The following is a 16,964-nucleotide window of genomic DNA, read 5'->3' as shown; positions in this document are numbered from 1 at the left end:
TAGGAAGTCTCTAAAAAAGGGTAAACAGCAAGGGTGAACCAGCAATGTGTCTACAAGGAGACAAAATAAAAATTGATGTACATGCTCATTTCTAAGATGGGAATGAAGGAAAAGTTCCAACTTCTATAATACCAGTTTTCCTAACAAAAATCTAAAAAAGAAAAAAAAAGAAAAAAAAACCAAAAAAACAACAAAAAACAAACACCACATACATGCACAGATATTTCCCTTCCAGACCAAAAGTTTTTGGTAGAGTCTCAGAATTTCTACCCATTTCTGGTAAATAATTCAGAACTTTCAGATTTTGAGAAGCAGGAACCATCTTGTTCAAACACAGACAGCTTCCATGTAAATTGATCTGTTTAACTGCCAAAATTTCATTTACACTCAGTTTAAAAGGAAACAGAAGAGCTAGGATTCATTTCAACCTATTTTAGAAAGATCCATTTTAAAGTGTAAGTCAGAGAAATTACAGCTCAAGTAACAATTGCACCAAGATGGGGGATCCAGGTTGAAAGTTTAGCTTTTTTTTAAAAGGTGAGGGGAAGAATGAAAAGGAAGAATTAGAGGGAAAACACCTTCCAGGAAAGTGACCAACAAACCTGCACCCCGTAGTGGGTGGAATACAGACACTGACACCTCATGGATAGGGAAAACATGTTCACTTATGTTTCTTTAAGACAAAAGAGACTTAAAGGTATTTCTGTAAAAGACCTCCATGGGGTTATGGAGGTTGTCCTAGCATTCTTTATTGGTAATGAAATTGATGAATTTTCTCTCCCAAGTAATTGTTTGAGAACTACATGAGTTTGAGAACACCATGAGTGGTGGCTGAAGAAAAATACCTGATGTCAATCAGTTAATGCACATCCAAATCCAAGCCAGCAGTGCAACATTCCCTCTGTATGGGCTGCCATAATGTCAGGAGTAAACCCAAACACGTGGCATGTTTAGTGGCTTCAGAATGCTCTTTTCCCCCTCAATCAGGTCAAATTTCAGTGCCGAGAACTTCAGCTGGCTTCCCACACAGAAGCCATCATGCTTCCCTGTTCGATCCATTGAAAGGGAATTTGGCAGCTGAAAGAGTTTGCTGGCCCAAAAGGACAACCAGCAAAGAAAGTCTGAGCAAAGCAGATCACAGCTGCAAACCCTTCTCCTGAGCAAGAGTCTCCCAGAAGAAAAATCAAATTAAAGCTCTCCATCCTCTAGGCAAACTCTATTTTCTTCATATCCTGGCATGATCCTAGCATGGAAGTGAAGAACTGCAGAAACCTCCTGCCCTAAAGGTGGGCATAATCACCTTTTTTTTTAATCACCATGACACGCCATTGACATTCAGTCCTTTCATATCAAAGGAGAACAAAAGGTCTGAAAGCATTCCAGAAAATTGTCAGAGAACAAATGTATTTTTAAGCTTCTAATTACCAGAGAACTGCTAAAGAATTGTTTTGATTTTAATCAAATCAAACAGATCATAAATTCAATTAACTTCAAAGACTTGATGAAAAAAAATGTTTACCTTATTGAGCTCTTCTATTCTTCGTATCAAGTAGGGGTTACTTGAAGAATTTTCGAAGTAGACATAATCTGACAAAAAGAAAAAAGATTCTTTAAAATATGAACTGCTAAAAATCTAATCAAAACCTTTATCAGCCTGGAGAGCTGAGCACATGATCTTCCTTTTCTCTCTGATCAGATTATTTCCACTTAGACCATACACTCTTGTCTTTTCTTGCTTCCTCTTCTTATCAAAACCCAGCCACTTCTCACCAGCAATATGTGATCTCTCTCTTCCCCTCCAGTTTACAAATATGACTCATTGTTTCTCATCTTTTTCTCTACTTCCTGATCTTTTACACTTATGTGATCCTAAAATGCCCTCAAAATTCCATATCACTGGCCAGACTGGTCAGTAATACTTGTATTTTCAAACAAGGTAAGTATCTAAAGTTAAAGGAAAGAAATGAGCTCTTTACCAAAGGTAGTGACTTAAAAAATACAAAAATCACAGAAACATGCATGAGTGCCACAAAAATGATTTGGTTTTAGGGAACTCCAAGCTTAAGTGCTCCTTAGGAAAACAGATGCTCAGGAGTTCTGAATGGACTGGCCTTTCTCTCCCAATACTCCAGCACAAACCCTAAGCCTGAACTGAGACAGAGAGGGGGCTGAATCCTCCCCGCTGACAAGGTGCTGACCTTGCACACAGATCTGAACAATTCCCTGCAGGACAACCTAAAACAGATTCCTCTCCAGATTTCCCAGCTCATTTGTGCTTGGAGCAAAACACCAGTAGCCCCCGGGCACACCTCAGGTGATCTCTTGCAATGCCTGCATTCACAGGATGCTCCTGGATGAGAGGGTGCTCAGCAGGATGAGTGGGTTCCCTGTAAACAGGGACAGCTGCTCAGGGCTCCCCTCAATCCCCCTGAAATCCTTGTCAAAAGGGCTGTAGAAAGCACAGATATGTTCCCTGCTCCCCAGCCCAGAGGATGAAGACATCCCCCAAAGGTCTCTGCTCCTGAAAAACTGCACCAGGAGAGTTAAGGGGACCCTTTTTATGTCTGGGCTGACCAGAGAGACACCAGGACATTTACCCATCACAGCCTTTCCACCCACCCCATGTAACCACTCCAGCTGCAGCCACACCTGTTTTCAGACTGCTGTTACAGCCCATTATCCACAGGTCTCCCTGGATTTACAGACACTTTTGGATTTACCCTCTTGCTGCGAGGGACACCAGACACCACCGGCCAAATGACCCCAAAGAAGCTGCTCAAACAAGCCAAGTGCCTCCTTCAACAGGGCTGGGCTGCCTTAGGAGAGAGAGGTTCACTCACCAGGAATCCCAGGGGTTACAATCTCAAGAGTGACAATTCTTAACAAAGCTATTTTCCAAACTCTTGCCTTGCCAAAAAGCGTGCTGTTGTCAAGACACCTTGCTGGTCCCAAGCTGGTCTTGGTTGGTGACAAGCCAAGAGGTTCAATGCTTCTGCTCAACACGAGTTTTGGGTTACCCAACCACAGAGTGTAACAAGGGCTAAGAAGCACTGAAATAGCACACCCAATTTTTGATATTTTTGTGCATTCTGTGCTCCAGGCCTCTCAGACTGATCATCAGCCATCTTCACACACAATAACAAGCATCTGAGAGACTCCAAAACTTCCTTCCCAACTGCAAGAGTCAGTTCCTCTTAAATATTACATCCCTGCAGCCTTTAAACTGGTGGAAGATCTCAAGTGAGAGATCTTGGACATCTGGTTGGTAGAAAACTTTGTGGGTAAGTACCAGAAATGGTTCAAACACCCAAGTAACAGGATCCTAAATTTCCATTCCCAAACACTGCCTCTGTGCAGCACATCAAACAGGAAACAACAGGCTCAACATTACTATGGACAACTCTACCAGAAGACACAAAACCAAACAGATATTTGGCAGCTTCAGCAATAACAACTGCTGACTGAAATAACAATGGTGGGCATTAAGCAATTTACTGATCAGCAGAGCAAAGAGAAATGATTTCTCCAATGGCAGAACCACCACCCATGACCTCCAAGGGAGCTGCAGCAGAGGATGGTGAAGCTTCGAGGTGCCTCTCCAAGGTCACTGGCCACTTCTCACTAGAAGGCTCCAGCAAGTGAAGAGAGGATGAGTTCTTTCCCTCCAACCCTCCAATAATTCCTAAGACAACCAGCTACTCCTCACTTCAGGTACTCTGACTGAGGCAGATGTAAAAAATATTACTTTTGTGAATGCCGTGTCTGAAAATTAGAAATTAAAGGAAATGTCAATCTATGTCTTGAAAATATAACCTTGTCTTTAATCCCATGGGTTTCAGGTTACAAATGCTCATAGTTCACATCATTTCTAATCAGCTTTGTTGTGTGCATGTACACGCATATATTCTCAGAGACACATTTTATACCTTGAGTGAACATAAACTTGATTTTTCACCTAACTACAGTTTATTGATTGTAAAATCTGGCACGGATTTAAAGAAAGCTTATCACAGATGAATGATTTACCAAAGAACAGCTCACAGTGGTATCCAGCAGTAGTGAATAATAACCCACCCCCAGCGCTGTGTGGGTCAGCAGCAGGAGCATCCCCAGACCCACACTGTGAGCAACAAGTGCAAACCCAGCTCACAGCAAGCACCACGTTCTGCTGGCACAAAGGCAGAACCAAACCTGTCCCTCAGCGTGCTCCAGTGCAGAGGTGCATTCTTAGGTCAGTGCTTGATGACTTCACCATGTCAAATTCACAGCCCAGCACATCTCATCCATGTTTTAGACTCATTCCACAGCTGTGCTGAGTGTTTCACCAGTAGCTACGCAACTGTCAGAGACCTATTTCCCATTGCCCAAATTACCTGGAAAAGGGCTTCTTCCTCTCTGCAAGTAATGCAGAGCACACTGCAAACCACATAACACAAAATAACGCATATCAGAGGAAAGTGTTAGCACTTTTCATAGAAATTTTAAATACTAGAACTAAAATTTAAGTGCTGTCCTGCACAAAGAATTGTTTGAATTCCTGTTCTGCATGTGCAACATGGAAATTTGAAGTTCAACAAACCACTCTCCAAACTGATGCTTGGGCTGGTGCAAACACTCCTCTGAAACTGCACGAACAACCAAGCCCAAGAAGAGTGGTTTTCTGCACACAAAGTTTAAAAGAGGCACACCACTGGGCCCTACACTCCAAAACATTGCCTTTCTCCTTGAGTAGCTCTCCCACTTCACCTCCAGCTTCCTCCCACGCCATGGCAGTGCACCCTTGCTCATACTGCCTTACCCAACTACTATTATTCCCAGTTTGCTTTCAGGGCAGTGCCCATAACTGCAGATGCATGTGCACACACACAGTAATAAAACCTTCCACAGACTCCCAGCAATCCAGCTGTCAGTGGGAGACATCCTGTATGTGCCAAATCACAGGGTCCTGTACCCTGGGCTGAAAGAGGGGATGAGGAAGGACACAAAATTAGCAAATCTTTAGACAACAGGGAGATATGCATCTCAACTCCTACTAAGAGCAGGAAGGAAGAGTTCACTAAAACAGAAAATAAGGTCTAGGGACAGAAAATTAGATCCTGATAGCAAACAAAACAAGTCAGGCCCTCCAAACACAGCTGACTATCTATCCTTGCTGATTTATTTGCCTTCCTATTAAAAAATTGAAGAAAAGGACTAGTCTAAAACTGCTCTGCATCCCACAAGCATGACATGCCCCCTACCCACCATGGAAAGCACATGAAGGCAAACCCTCACCACCCAGCTGCCTGAAGAGAGTTTCAACCCTGCACCTTCACAACAGCTGTTAGCTTCAGCTCACCATCCCCGAGTTAATCAGCCGTGCATCCATACCATGATCATAATTAATGGCACCACTCAAGCATGTTACACTTATCTGTGATCAGCCTACAACAACTGAGGAGTGCAGAAATACCAAAAGGCAGTAAGGACCATCACACAGATCATCCCCTTCTGACAAACTCAAAATGCACTTCTTCCCCTTGCCTGTGCTGTTATAGAGCAGAAGTACCCACATGCATAAATCTAGCCAAAAAAAGCCTTTCTATCCCATAATACTTTTTCTGAATATGCACAACACAATTTGCCAGAAAGCAATGCTGTATTACACAGGTAATGAGTGAACTGCTAGAACACACAGACACAAGAACAGCAGCTAAAACTAGAATGACAGCCTACAGACCACGGAAGATGAAAATTTTCCACAAAAGGCAGTAAAATAACAGTTCTCAATTCGCAATTAACGGAACAGAATTTCTTTGCGCTCTCATATGTTTTTAAGACATTACTGCAAAAGAGCTTCCCCCTCTGCTGTCTTCATGTCAGCTGTTGCTTATGTCTACATCAGCCCATGGAAAAGAAAATCAGGAGGGGGTACAGCAAAATAAATAACACACACTGTCTAGAGGTCATATATTTATAAGATTAGACATGTCTGAGCTACCTAATAACCTTATGGGCTTTTAGGTGATCAAGTTGCAAAAATGCCCAAAAGTATTTTTATCCTTCCCAACGCACACTTGCCTTTCAAGCTACAAGTGCTTTCTGAGGACTGACCTGGCTGAGCATTCCCTACATTACCCCCAAAATCCCTACACAGCCAGTACTGCCCCAGCCTACAGATGTACCCAGGATATGAGGGAGGCTGCAGCCTTCCTCTTCCCACGCTCACTACCACTGCTGGGTACAGTGTGCAATTCCAGACACATGATAAAGAGGTAACTTTCACAGTTGTAAATATTTCCCCTCCCCAACCCACAGAGCTGCTGCCCTGAATTAAAGATGAGCATCAAGAGAGTGCATAAACTTATGATGACCTGCTTATTTTATGACTTCTCTTAGAGGAAATATGTGCCTCCACATACTCTGGGCTCTCCAATTTAACTTTGGGCCAGTTTCCTTCAGTAAGTTCCAGTTTTTGTATTATTCACCAGCTTTGTCCCTAAAATGTTAGTCATTTTACACTCTGGATAATCAATCCCTCTTGGTGTGAAAGAGGAGGTTGGAGAGGCAACTCTGCAAGTCCTGCAATCAAACCAGAGCCCAAGTGCTATTGCCTTCTGGCTCTTCAAAAAGCAGCAACACTCCCAATGAAAGGTTCAGTTACAGAGCAGAGTTTCAATAGAGAAAGCCTCACCAGCACAGTATTTTCATTACCAGAAAGGCAAAAGTGAAACAGCTCTTTTTATTGCTAAAGGAATTATGGGATCTAATACATCTGGCAATATCCACAAACCAGGTATTTACAAATTAATGTCTTTCATGGATCAACAAAGGTATTAAAGACATACTGTCAGCACAGGCTCAGTTTGTATTTACAGGACAGCAGTATTTGACTACTGCACACACTGGATGCATCAAGCTGAGGATGAGGAAGCACATGCATACAGACCTCTGAAATACCTACAGCCAACTAGGGAGGGACATGGCAAAAGCAAATACCTGCAGAAATCTCCTCTCCATACTGTTAACAGCAAACCATCACTAAATTTAGCAAGGATAGGTTCAAGTACCCCAGCTAAATCAAGCCAGCTTTGCTGTTTCTTGAGCAAGGATTATCTACACATCCACATGGTAAACAAAATGTCCATGTTACACTTTCTTCCAAATGTGCAGAACAAGAAAGGGACAGCCAATGTTACCTGGCTGTTTTGAGATGTAACCTATGGATCAGTTTTTCTGACAGGCCTCCAAAAATCCAGATTCAATATTATCAAAACCATAACTCAAAGGAGAAGCAATTCATGGCAAGATCCATGTAACAGGACTACAGATTATGTACAGCCCTATAAAAAAGTTGATACAGTTGTTTATCCATGCCAGCTCTTACAACAAGAGTTATTGCAACAACAACAAAAAACCCACCCCAAACAACAACAAAACCTCACCAAACTCTGAAGGACCTGTAATAGATACAAACAAAAACTAAAGTGCCTTCCATACAGAAATCTACTCAAGGTAAGACATAATCTATCTCTTTGAAGTAAAAAGAGAGCTAAATCAAAGTTAATGACATGCAACTTGCTTGGACAAACTGTTGATTGCTGGATCCAGTTTAAATTCTGAAACATTATGGTATTTGGAACTTCCCAGAGGTTTTCTGTTCTTTGTTTTCTATCATATCAAGGGAGGGGGCAAGAAAAATTCCTGTCCAGCTATTTCATATTACTTTTTGCCCGATTCTTAGTGAAATAAGGTTTATGCAAGTACATTATCCATGCATTAGTTCTTCCCTATTAACTCCTGAACCCTTTGTTCAGACATTTCACAAATGGACAGAAGCCTCAAAGATAATTAAGTTCTGATCATTGTTCTCTATCTTATCTTTAAGACACAGATACAAAAAGTACAAGAGAAAGTGAGAAAGGTAAGACAGAGATATGAGATGGCTCCTGTTTCAGGAACAATTAATAGACTAGGTCTCCAAGCAAATCACTGGAGATTCCACAGGGGGAATTATCCAAAGTCTTTGCTTTCTTATGCACCTCTCAATTCCCCTATTGTCAGTGCTGATCAAGGCAGGCCCTGGGCTCAATTAACTCCTAATGTGACTCACGGTGGCCAGGTGTGGTCCAAGCATTTCCCCTCTCTGCCAGGGAAGAGGACAGGTACTCTGCCCCAGCAACAGCCATGGGACTGAAGATCTCAGCCCTCCATGGGGCACAAAGTTCATACAGATGGTACCTTTCCCAGTAAAAGTGTAAAATTCCAAAGTAGGGGGAAAAGAAGAAAGGGAAGAACCACCTCTTCAGGAAGTGTGGGAGAAAAACCACAGCTTTTAGATAGTGAATGTTTTTATTTCTGTTCCTCACAGCACTGCTGGCTGTTTTCACTTGCAGACACGTATGGAGAAAAGGCAAAGGACAGGAGTGTGCTGGTGCTTTTGACACAGAGGTTATGGGTGTCAGCTGGACTTCATGGGTCACTCTTAGATAACAACTGTGCCATACTGGAGGAACTGCTGCTAGGGATGCCACCCCAAAGGAGGCAAAAGTCTGTACAAGCCTCGTACAGCAAGACTTGAAAAGAAACTGTGCAAGAATCCTGGAAATAAAATTAAGCTTCCAAAGCACTACCCTGAGGACGAAGAAGCAATTTTAATGTTAGAAATCAATTAGATGGCAGTTCAAGAAAACCAATTTCAATTAATCCACTCCCAATATTCCAGCTATAACTAAGGCACGTTTGTATGTGGCACTGACACTTGAGGTTCACTGAGTTAACTTCCTCCAGCTTCCTGCAGGACAAACCTACGCTAAACGTTCCTGGGGAACCACTTTTTTTATTCTATGCTTTCCAGGAGATACCAAAGCATGATTTGAAGACCTCTGGACACAAAGCCTCTTCTGCATTGCCTCTTCTGCCACTTCAGTTCCCAAGAATGTAGCCATACAAACATTTTCTGCAGTAGCAAAGTTGTGAGCCTATGTAATTTCAGCTGCACCCAGTGCCATTCTTTGTGCGTCAATGCCATGGAAATAGTTCAGGCTTAAAAAAAGAAAAACCTTTCCCCAAAGGCGTGTTGGAAGGGAAGACCAGGATGGTCTAATTTACAGAAGAGTCACTTGAGCAGACAGAGAAACTGGTGAGAGAGTTCCTTAAATGATGGGGGAGTATTTGGAGGGGGTAGGGGGAATGGAAGAGGAGTATCCTCAAGCTACACCCTGACAACAATCACCATCTGTAGCAGCCAAGAAAACAGCCTGTTCCGTTGTAATTCTCATTGCTAAGGACAGATAAGAAAAGAATTATTTTCCAAAAGATATTTAGGCAGCAAAGAAGATGAGAAGAAACTAGCACCGTGTTCCCTGCAAGAATCCCAAGAGTTGCAAAACAAGAACCTCTGTAGTACTCAAGACACCAAGTTTGGCATCACCCTCGCGAAACAAACAAACTGAAAACAGTTGTGTTTCTTGTTTGGGTTTGCTTGTTTGTTTAAGAGCGAGGTTGAACTTCAGTTTGTCGAGGTGAATTAACTGCTTTGGCCATAGTATGACAATGTATTAAGTCCAAAGGTAGGGGTTTCAGTGCCAGATCAGAAACATCACGGCTTCACAATGCAAAACACGGACAAAGTGTAAACTCCAGCCAGCGCTTCTGCAGATGTTTCTTCAAACAAGAGTGCCAGTGAAGCTGATTCATCCCCCACCCTCTCATACCACCCCCTCAAGCTGTGACAGCCTCTCCTTGGATGGCAGGAGGCCTGCACACAGCAAACCCAGTTAGGCACTCACATGGGTCAAAAATCTGTCTCCAACCAAACCAATCCCTGCAGCACAGCCAGGCCAAACTGTGTAACCCAGCAAAGGAAGGAGAGGACAGCTGCAACTGCTTACATGGACACCCTACCAAAAGAAACTTCTTAAATCAGTACTATCAAAAGAAACACCAACAGAAACTGTCTCACTTGGCTGTTTCAAATTTGCTCAGATGTTGACAACTTAACTGTGTAAGGACAAGTCCTGTGCTAAATCAGGAATCATCTGTTCACGCCGCACTAACTTTATGCTTGGTCAAGTGTCATCTTGCATGAAAGCATAAAGTCCCCAAATTAACCACAGCACATTGTGTGCAATTTAACAGAAACACTTCTCCTTCCTAAAGGTGGCCTAGCCAAAGAGCTGGAAGAGAAGAATGTGTGCATCGTTTCTTTGGGGCTGGGCTAGAGCCCAAAAACTTGACCAGAACATCGCAGGTTCTTCCAGACTTGGTTTTACAAGTAATGAGGAGACAAGGAACCATTCCAGAACTCCAAAGATACTCTGAAGCAGGGCCTCTTTGTATACTGGATTTATGGTGGTGAGCTCCAAAGACCTAGAACCATAATAACTTACAAGAGAACCTTTCCCAAAAGCTCCAGCTACCCAAACCTCATGGGAAAACGAGGCAAAGCAGCTGCAGGGCTTGGTCACTTACCTGCTTGGGGATTTAAAAATAAATAAATAAATAATGTGCTTGGAAAGCAACAAGACAGTGTAAAAAACACTTTACCTGGTGCAGAAGTAACACTGAATTCACAGGTTACCTTTTGCCAGCAGATGTCCAGAAGTACCAGAAGCCAGCCTCCAACAGTTTGTACCTTTGCTTTCAAGTGACCCCAAACTGCTCACGAGTGGTTTTTAAATCAAAGTAAAAACAGTAACATCAACCACCTCCTTCTCTTCTCATCCTCCTGGGGAAAGACTACACATTCTATTTATTTAAAGTCAGGATGCTAAAACATCAAAAGTTGCTTGAAAAACAACAAGATGCAAGTGAAAGGAGCCTCTTTTACATTCACCAAAATCTTACTAGTTAAATGAAACAAGTTTTAAGAGTCTTTTTTCCACAATTTCTTATTGAGTGTCCTTTATTCACCATCACTGAAAGGCAAAACACCAAGGAGAGCACTGACAAGGAGTGCCTCAGCCCTGCTAGAACCCTGCCCTGGCACAGCCTCTCAGCCACCAGCCCAGGAGCTGCCCCAACTCCCCAGCAGAGCAGAAACAAGCTTAGTCCTTTCACCGCACTGTGCCAGCTGCAAATGGTCTGCAGCTGTCACAAATCCAGAGCTGCCACAGCTCTACCCCCAAACACACCTAAGCTGGCTGACAACACTCTCCCCCGTGCAGCATTTCCCAATAAAAGGCTATTTAGCAGTCTGATATGGGGGAGAGGTGAAAGGGAAGGGAAGGAAGACTGCAAAACGTGCGAGATAAACTTGTGTAACTAGAAACAATGAAAGGAAAAGATGAAGAAACCCACTGTCTAGCTGTTGCAGAATGGTGATAAGCTAGAAGCTGTCCTAAATTTATTAGGGCCAATGAGCACAGAAGCCTATTAGTCATTTTCAAGAATATACTCTCATTTTTATCTTTACGGGTTATTTAATACCTCTCTCCACTAAAGCCATTCTCAGCTCAGGTTACCTGCAAAGTCAGAAAACAAAAACCCAGCAAGCACAACCAAAACAAGGATATTGCACAGTAAGCCCTCCTGTCACCCAAAACACACACACTGACAACAAAGCAAGGGGACAGGAGAAGGTTTACAAGTGATCCTGCAGTAAAACAATCTGAATTTGCTCCAGATTCGGACTCAGCAACACGTTCTACACAAGCCTCCTTAACAGCTCTCAGATCTTTACTCGGAAAGCTCAAACAATTATTTTTGACATTACTGTGATGTCAAGAGGACTGGTGCACCATCCCTGTGCTCACAGCTCTCTGGCAGCACTGTGGAAGCCAAGAGCTGAAGGCTGCCACAAGAGCCTGGATGCCAAGTGGGAGTCTGGAATGGGATGGGGGCAGGTCAAACCACAGTCCCCAGCCACGCATTAATGGCACCCTATGGTAGCAGGGGGATGATGTCATATTGCCATTCTTAAAAACTGTGGCCACTTCACTGAAATAAGATGTGTGAGTGCAGCACATGCAGCAGACACACCAGCTTTACAGTAATGAACAACACCCAGTGAGTTCTGGATTCCAGTAAGTTCAGCCTGCAGCACACTGGAATAAAGCTGCTGTGAACCTCGGGTGCACTGTGGGTCACCACTTCCCTCACTTTAGAGGTGTTGGATGCAGCAAGTACTGTGCTTAACTGGCTTGTGATCTGATCTCCCAATGTCATTTAAACGTACCTTAAATGTACCACAGACTCAAAAACAGTGACAATTTTGCAGCTAAGCATTCTCCCAAAGAAGAGGGTAACCCATAGAAGTCAAGAACACATCAAATACTCCATCTGAAAGCATAAACTGGTATTTGTCTCAGCAAAAGTGTTGTCTTCAGTAGTTTTTCCTCCATCCTCCCTATCCTTTCTTTCCCCATCCCCTTGTTCCCTGCCCTCCCACTGAGCCCATTCAGCTGTTCACACAGTCCCACAGTGAACCAGATTGGGTAGCTGATGCAAGATTAAAAATAATCCAGGAAAAAACAAAAAGTGAGGAGGAGGGAGGTGGAAAAAATTAAGTTCCTCAAATCAGAGCAAGATGAAAATGCAAGAAATCATTGTTTCACTGCATCAAGGGAATGCCATAGGGGCAATAAACCTGCAGAGGGGCTCAGTCAATGGCCACCACTAAAGGAATACTTGTGGCACCAGAGTTAAGGAGAAGGCAGAGACAGAATACCTGCTGGAAAGTCTCTTGATACCAAGATGACCTGTTCTCTTCCAAGCAGCTGACACAGCACTCTCCTGAAAGCAGAGCCTGGCACTAGCTAGAACAATGAACATCTCTCTCCCACGTGCATTTTTTCATCAGAGGCCCCAAATTCCAGCTCAGAGGTCCCAAGTTTCTCCGATCTGGTGTTTATCCAACATTCCCATACGGTCTGTGATCGTGCAGGCTGCCAGTCTGCTCCATGAAGAGGCAAACCAGCCCACCATGACTCCTTCCAAGTGAAAGCAGTCCACTTTCTTCGTGCTGCCATTTGTTTTGTGGCTGTACAGCAGCTGTTAAGAAAATCTTCACTTCTGCTACACTGGAGGCAGCGATTCCAGGATTTCCTACTGGCCAACAACTAAGATCCCCCATTTCATTCTGGAATTTGATACCCTGGCATTCGTCCCCACACATTTACAGAGTTTTACATCCCCCCTGAACTGTGCTAGCTTGTGACAGTCCCATTCGTATTGGAAACCAACTCCCCACCAGAAACCTACAGGAGAACCTCGGCAGGATCCAGCAGAACCAGTTGGTCTCTCCAAACAACTGGATGCCACCAGTCAGCTTATCCACAGAGCCTGACAAGCACTCAAGGGGCAGCTCCTCAGCCCCCCAGCACGGTCACTCTGCTTCTCATCACAAAGGGGAAGGCTTCCGCCCCCAGAGCGCAGGCTCCTCAGCTCCTCTACCCAAGGACACACAGAGAGAACAACACACTTCATGTCCACTGGCTTCTGAAAACAGAAATTCATGGTGCTTCATGAGCAGGCCTGAAGCAGTGACCATCCTTTCTGAGTGAACATACACTTCCAGGAGCAGTATTGATCTGTAGTGAGCAAGCTGCTTTTGGCAGCTGTTAGGTCTGGAGTTCACGCAGCGCATCCGGTAGTCACAAGTGTAATAAGAGATTATCTGCTGAGTGTTTGTCTTCCAGTGGGAAGTGTATGAAATGACTGTGCACAAATCCCATTCCGGATTTAATCCTGCCATGGAGTTCACACAACTTCAGTGCACAAAACCATTAGTGGGAGACAGCAGCACCAGAGGTCAGAAACAATTCGATAACGCACACTCCTGGGCTCAGGCTGCACAGAGCTCTCACACAGAAACAGCTGCATCCACCCATATGTTGATCTTGGTAATACATCAAATCGAGACTTCATCCATATGGACCATAACAGAGCACCGTAACCTCGGCTAGCAGCCAGCTGCCTTGCCCTCTGCCCAGAAAGGCTATGGAGCAAATCCTGGGCACCATTTCCAAGTGCAGGAAGAACAAAAAGGTAACTGAGACCAGACAAAATGGATATTCCAAAGGCAAATCACACCTGACCAACATGATTCCCCCATCTGGGACAAAGAGGCTGGCTCTGTGGCTGAGGGGAGAGCAGGGGGTGTTGGACACCTTGACTTCATGTCAAAGGCCCTGCTAAGCCTCCCACAGCATCCTTCAAACAAAAATGCTTGAAACACTGGAGGATAAAGGTAGGGGGAGAACTGCAACACCAGGTTTAATGGATCACAATCAGCAGTTACAGCCTTCACTGGGTTGCTGGTTACTAATGGCATCCCTCAAGGATCAGCCAGACCTGCTCAGAAACAGGGATAAAATGGGGGATAATGGAATGGGGAACCCCAGCTGAAGCAAGAGAAAATCCATCTAGGCATATGGGAACAAATAGTTTCTATAATTAATATTTCTATAATATTCTCTATTCGTGGTCAAACACTGGACAGGGGACCCAAAGCAAGGGTGGCATCACCATTCGTAGAGCCTGGGATGGATACAGCCCTGAGCAGTCGGATCTGCCAGAGCATTTTCGAGCAGGAGCTCAATCTAGAGACCTCCAGAGATGCTTCCCCACCTTCTGTGGGATGCACAGTACAGATTTAGCCATATAAAGTCCTAAGAGATGCACTCCCCACAAGACCTGTCCATTCAATGCTGAACAAGAATTTTCCAGGAAACTATTCCCCTCACAAGTCACACCAGGGTGAATTTCCACAGCTCATCTTGCTTATCATCCTACTCCCACCATCTCCAAACCAACATAATGCTAACACAGGCACACTATCAGCTCGGGGCAACCCGAAACACAAAGCTGGGATAGCCAAGAGTCAGCTCTTATACCTCTGTGAAACCAGGTGCAACCAGAAAAAAAAAAAAGTACAAACATGACAAAAGAAGCGCTTTTTTTCAGGGTAAAAAGTAAGGGTAGGCCAGGAGAGCAGAAAGAACAGAAAGCAGTTGTTGATGGAGACAAGCCAGACAGGATGGCTTGGCCACCTTCGCTATATTTTTTCTCTTGTTTACTTTACTTTGGTTTTGCAGAACTCCACAAGAAACAGGGCATTTTGAAAAGGAGGGAACTCCACAGAAATATCTTCCTGTACAGCCTATAGTCCTGGGGAGAAGGAAGCTCCACAGAACAGCTTTTATGAAGGAAAATGGCCGAGCACAAATTCATGCCAGACCACCCTCAGTTTATGCTCCATAAAACAGTCCCAAACCCCGTTGCCTCTCCTTTCTCTTCACGTGAGCCAAAACAAAGGACAATCAGACAGGAGCACAACCCTGAACAGAAGACTAATGGGAAAGCACACAACAAAACAGCAAGAGTGGAAGGGGAGGCCAAGATCTGCAGGACGTGCCTCACACCAGCCCCCAGGTCCACCAGCAGCCTCTGCCCATCTTTGTGCTCCTTATCTCAGCAACTCCTCCCGGTTCCCCACCCCGACAACCTCGCATGACCCCCCCATCCGAGCTGGGCCCCATCCCGGGGCCTGGCCCCGTGCCTGCTCCGCTCCAGCCCCGCTCACCCATCCCACCCTGCCCCAGCCCGGATCTGCCCCAGCCCCGAGCCCCCGCCACTTCCAGCCTCACACGCCTCGTCTCCCCACACCCTCGTGCTCCGTGCGGCCCCACGCGGCTGCTCCCCCTCACCTCGGCCACCCCGCTGCGCCCACCGCCCACCGGCTGGGCCAGCCCCGGGCACAGCGCCCCAGCCCGCCCCGCGCCGGGCCCCGCAGCCCTTCACCCCGCGTAACCCCACGGCAGGCCGGCCTCCCTCCCCCGGGCAGCCCCCAGGCCCCTGCCCCGCACCCGCGGCCCCCGCCCGCCCCGCCCCGGGCCTGCCCCGAGCGCCGGCCCCGAGCGCCGGCCGCACGCGGGAAGCGGCGCGGGGCGGGCGGCGGGGCCGCGGCCGCTCCTACCTCCCACCCGGTACATGTTGGCGGCCATGCCCGCGAGCGGGCCGGGTGCGGGGCGCGGGCCGCTCCCGCCGCCGCCGCCGCCTCCAGGTGCCGGATCCGCTGGAAAATGGAGGCTGGAGCGGGCGGCGGGGGAGGGGAGCGGGGGAATTAAAGGGGCCGCGCCGGCGGACGGGGGGGGAGCGAGGCGGAGGGCGGGGCGGCGGCCCGGGCCCGGCGGAGGGGGCCCGGCGGCGGCGGCGGCGGGAGCGGGAGGGAGGGAGGGAAGGAAGGAAGGAGGGGAAGGAGCCAGAGCCGCCCGCGGCGTGTGAGGGCGGCGCTCCGGCCTGCGAGGGGAGGGACGGGACCGGAGCGAGCGGGGCTGGGGGCGGCACGGCCTCCTCACACACACACACACCGGGAGAGTGGCTGTACGAACATAGACACACACAGGCTGCCTGTGCACACAAACACACACACACGGCACACACAGGCTGCCTGTGCACACAAACACACACACACGGAGCATCTACACACAGCCTCGCCTTGCACACGCACGCAGCTTCCCCTCACACACCGCCTGTGCTCACACACCTTCACACACCTTCACACACAGTCACACACTGCCTGTCCTCATGCACAGTCACACACAGTCACACACTGACCGCCTGTCTTCACACACAGTCACACACACAATCACACACTGCCTGTCCTCACACACAGTCACACACACAGTCACACACACAGGCACACACTGACCGCCTGTCCTCACACACAACACCCCTACCCTCTCACAGCTCTCCGCTCTCCGGAGCCTCTGCTCTCCTGAAACACTGGCCCTGACCTGGCATGGCAGCCCCACACACACACAGCCGACTGTCCTCAGGCACAGACTCACACACACACACACACACACACACACACACACACCCCGTGTATGCCTGTACCCACAGGCCTTCTCATGCGCCTGTATTCACACACAGCCTCCATCACCTACAGGCACCACCTGTGGTTTTGGATGGCCCTCACACTGCCTTGTCCTCACACACACACACACACACACACAGAGTCCTCCTCACACAGACCCAGC

The 16,964-nt window shown here is 46.5% G+C and overlaps 1 protein-coding gene across 4 annotated transcripts in view; it reads right to left on the bottom strand.

The window, feature by feature from the left end:
* MTA1 (metastasis associated 1) overlaps positions 1–16,048 on the bottom strand; it is a 73,350-nt gene extending 57,302 nt beyond the window's left edge. For all 4 annotated transcript variants that reach the window (XM_058842536.1, XM_058842537.1, XM_058842538.1 and 1 more), the window contains exons 1-2: positions 15,899–16,048; positions 1,520–1,587 (exon numbers count right to left, since the gene is read on the bottom strand). In XM_058842536.1, coding sequence (XP_058698519.1) covers positions 1,520–1,587; positions 15,899–15,926 — 96 coding nt within the window. In that variant the 5' untranslated portion in view covers positions 15,927–16,048. The remainder of the gene's footprint in view (positions 1–1,519; positions 1,588–15,898) is intronic.
* Between the last annotated feature and the right edge of the window lie 916 nt (positions 16,049–16,964).

The sequence above is a fragment of the Poecile atricapillus genome, chromosome 7, assembly GCF_030490865.1.
Source record: "Poecile atricapillus isolate bPoeAtr1 chromosome 7, bPoeAtr1.hap1, whole genome shotgun sequence".
In the NCBI taxonomy this organism is placed as follows: Eukaryota; Metazoa; Chordata; class Aves; order Passeriformes; family Paridae; genus Poecile; species Poecile atricapillus.
This window is presented reverse-complemented; position numbering and strand designations above follow the sequence as displayed.